Source organism: Henckelia pumila, chromosome 2, assembly GCF_033568475.1.
Source record: "Henckelia pumila isolate YLH828 chromosome 2, ASM3356847v2, whole genome shotgun sequence".
In the NCBI taxonomy this organism is placed as follows: Eukaryota; Viridiplantae; Streptophyta; class Magnoliopsida; order Lamiales; family Gesneriaceae; genus Henckelia; species Henckelia pumila.
In genome coordinates, this window is record NC_133121.1 from 44,085,562 (window position 1) to 44,087,882 (window position 2,321).

The 2,321-nt window shown below is 40.4% G+C and overlaps 1 protein-coding gene across 1 annotated transcript; it reads right to left on the reverse strand.

Moving 5' to 3' along the window:
- Positions 1-421: 421 nt before the first annotated feature.
- Positions 422-1,939, reverse strand: LOC140883472 (GATA transcription factor 9-like). Its single transcript, XM_073289953.1, has 2 exons — positions 1,519-1,939; positions 422-1,287 (listed from the first exon to the last, which is right to left on the reverse strand). The coding sequence occupies exons 1-2, from the start codon at positions 1,822-1,824 to the stop codon at positions 628-630; spliced, it is 966 nt and encodes a 321-aa protein (XP_073146054.1). The 5' UTR covers positions 1,825-1,939; the 3' UTR covers positions 422-627.
- Positions 1,940-2,321: the final 382 nt, after the last annotated feature.

The following is a 2,321-nucleotide window of genomic DNA, read 5'->3' on the forward strand; positions in this document are numbered from 1 at the left end:
TTTTTTTTGATGTGGTAACTTGCAATCGTTATCTTTCGATGTGTATTGGGTAAACCATGGAATAACGCAATAGCCTGCAAACTACGCTATTCAGATAAACCGCGTTAAGAAAGTCTTGTGCAATAGTCTAGTCCAAAAAAATCTTTGCGTATATCCGAGAGCATTTAAATACACGAAGAAATGAGATATATATTATGATCATGATATTTATAGCAACAAAACTACACGAGTATGAATCATTAGCTTGCATAATAATTCCCGTTTATGAATTTGAAATTTGACGGTTTTTTTTTTAAAAAAAATGTTGGTACATTTTTTTAAATTGTGATTAGTCATCTAATCTTAACAACGATGTTTGATACATAAAATAAAAATAATCTTTAAAAATAAAAAAATAAAAAAAGCTTATGAATTGATTGCAAAAGCTAGGAATAAACGCATTATAATAACTTCTACAATTGAATTGGCCATCTTCTCCCTCCACTTCTACTTCAAAAATCAAATATCGATCTAAACCATGGTGAATTAGAACAAAAAAGAGGTTATGAATTAGGATAGATTTTTTCTTGGCAAAACTAGGAGGCTGAGGCATGTGGGGCAGTAATCTAATACGTGCTTGCACACTCACTATATCATGTGCCTGTAATCACGACCGTTGATACTTTCACGATGATGAAGGAAGAACTCATCGCAGCCGTTGGATACGTTGAAAATGGATACTTGACTGAGCAAATTCTGGTTCTGTTGTTGCTGCTGTCTTTGGAGATCCTTTTGCCTTCGGAGCTCCATCACTTTCCGGTGTGAATTCGAATGCCTCGTGGTCACAAAAGTCGGGCTCGCGGCGGGTCGATACTCGGGCACGAGTCGACCCGATTTGAAGCGGACCCCACAGGCGTTGCACAGGGTTTTCGGGCCCATCGGCCCGGTTCGCCACTGTGGGGTCTTCTCCGAAGCACAGTGAAGGCATTTCCGGCCCGGAGTTTCTTCTGGATGTTTTTTGATTGACGGTGTCGTTTTGAGGTTTGGGGAAGGGGAAACGAGCAGGAGGCGAGAAGACCAGTCGCAGGGTGCGGCGCGTGAGCGTTTGCTCCTGGCTTTGCCGGGGACTGAGACATCGGTGGAGAAAATTGGCGGCGAGTGGGTGGTGGTGACGGAAGAAGACGTGTCGGTGGCGACGTTTTTTGCGGCGGGTGCTGTGGTGTTTGTGGGGATGAAATGGAGGTCCTCCGTCGAGAAGGATTCTTCCACGAAATTCGACAGCCATTCTAGCTCAGCTAAATCATCATACTGCAGAGGAAAAAAAAATGTTTAGCATGAAATTTTAATTGTGTGAAAGAAATTCATCATTACTGTAATCGCGGCTACATCTTTTTGAAATTTGCAGGAGCAATCAATGTCGGTGCGCACAAAAAACGCAAGCATAATGTATAGAGAACACATTTTCCATGCAGAAAATCGCAAAATACAGAAGCATGAATGAAAAATTCTGGCAGAGAAGGGGAATTAAATAACAATTACCGGAACACAGAGTTCGTTGCTGCAAAACTGCGAGTCGTTGAAGCTGCGGCAGCTGACATTACCGTTGAACTGTCCGTCGCCGCCGGAAACCGATGAATTACAGCTGTCAACCGCCGTGACGGTGGATGAGTCACCGGAATTGCCTCCCAAGCTCTCGAAAAACGCGTCGGTCATAGTCTCATCCGCCTTGGAAAAATCGAGCAAATCATCCACCATGAAATGAACGCCATTATTATTGTTGTTGTTGTTCAAATTTCCATTTTCCAAAGAAGAAAATTCTGCATAATTTCCAACGAAATACTCCATGAATGTATAAATTCAACCTCCCGGAATTGTTGATTTAATTTCAGGAAATTAAAATGGGCAAAAACAGAGTAACGGTAGAGAGAAAAAGGGGAAGGGGCTTCTTTTGTAGAAGAAGAGTGTGTGTGTGTTGTGAAAGTGAGAGGGCGAGGGTGAGAAGGGTGGGCTTTTGATGAGTGAGACTAGGGGCAAAAGAGGAAGTAAACAAATATTTACTTCATATTATTAATTAATATGAAATGCATGCCTTCATTTAATTAACCTATGGTTCAAATATCACACTTTCACACCACCCAAATCATACACATCCGTCCCATTTCGAGTAATTGCTGATTAACTGGTTAATATTTTTGGATGTGGTGTGGGTCATGCATTCGAGATTATGATCTCATATTTACCACCAAGTTAATTTTTTTTTTAATGTGAAACGAATTAATAATAATTGATGACCAAAAACTTTCATGCAATTTTATATAAATAAATAATACTTAAAAAACTTA

What these genes read in the sequence shown, in the direction of transcription:
- LOC140883472 (XM_073289953.1), bottom strand. Translation starts at nt 1,824, where the DNA reads ATGGAGTATTTCGTTGGAAATTATGCAGAATTTTCTTCTTTGGAAAAT. An exon ending in GCAACGAACTCTGTGTTCCG is followed by an intron (nt 1,288 to 1,518) that starts GTAATTGTTATT and finishes TTTCCTCTGCAG; the next exon opens with TATGATGATTTAGCTGAGCT.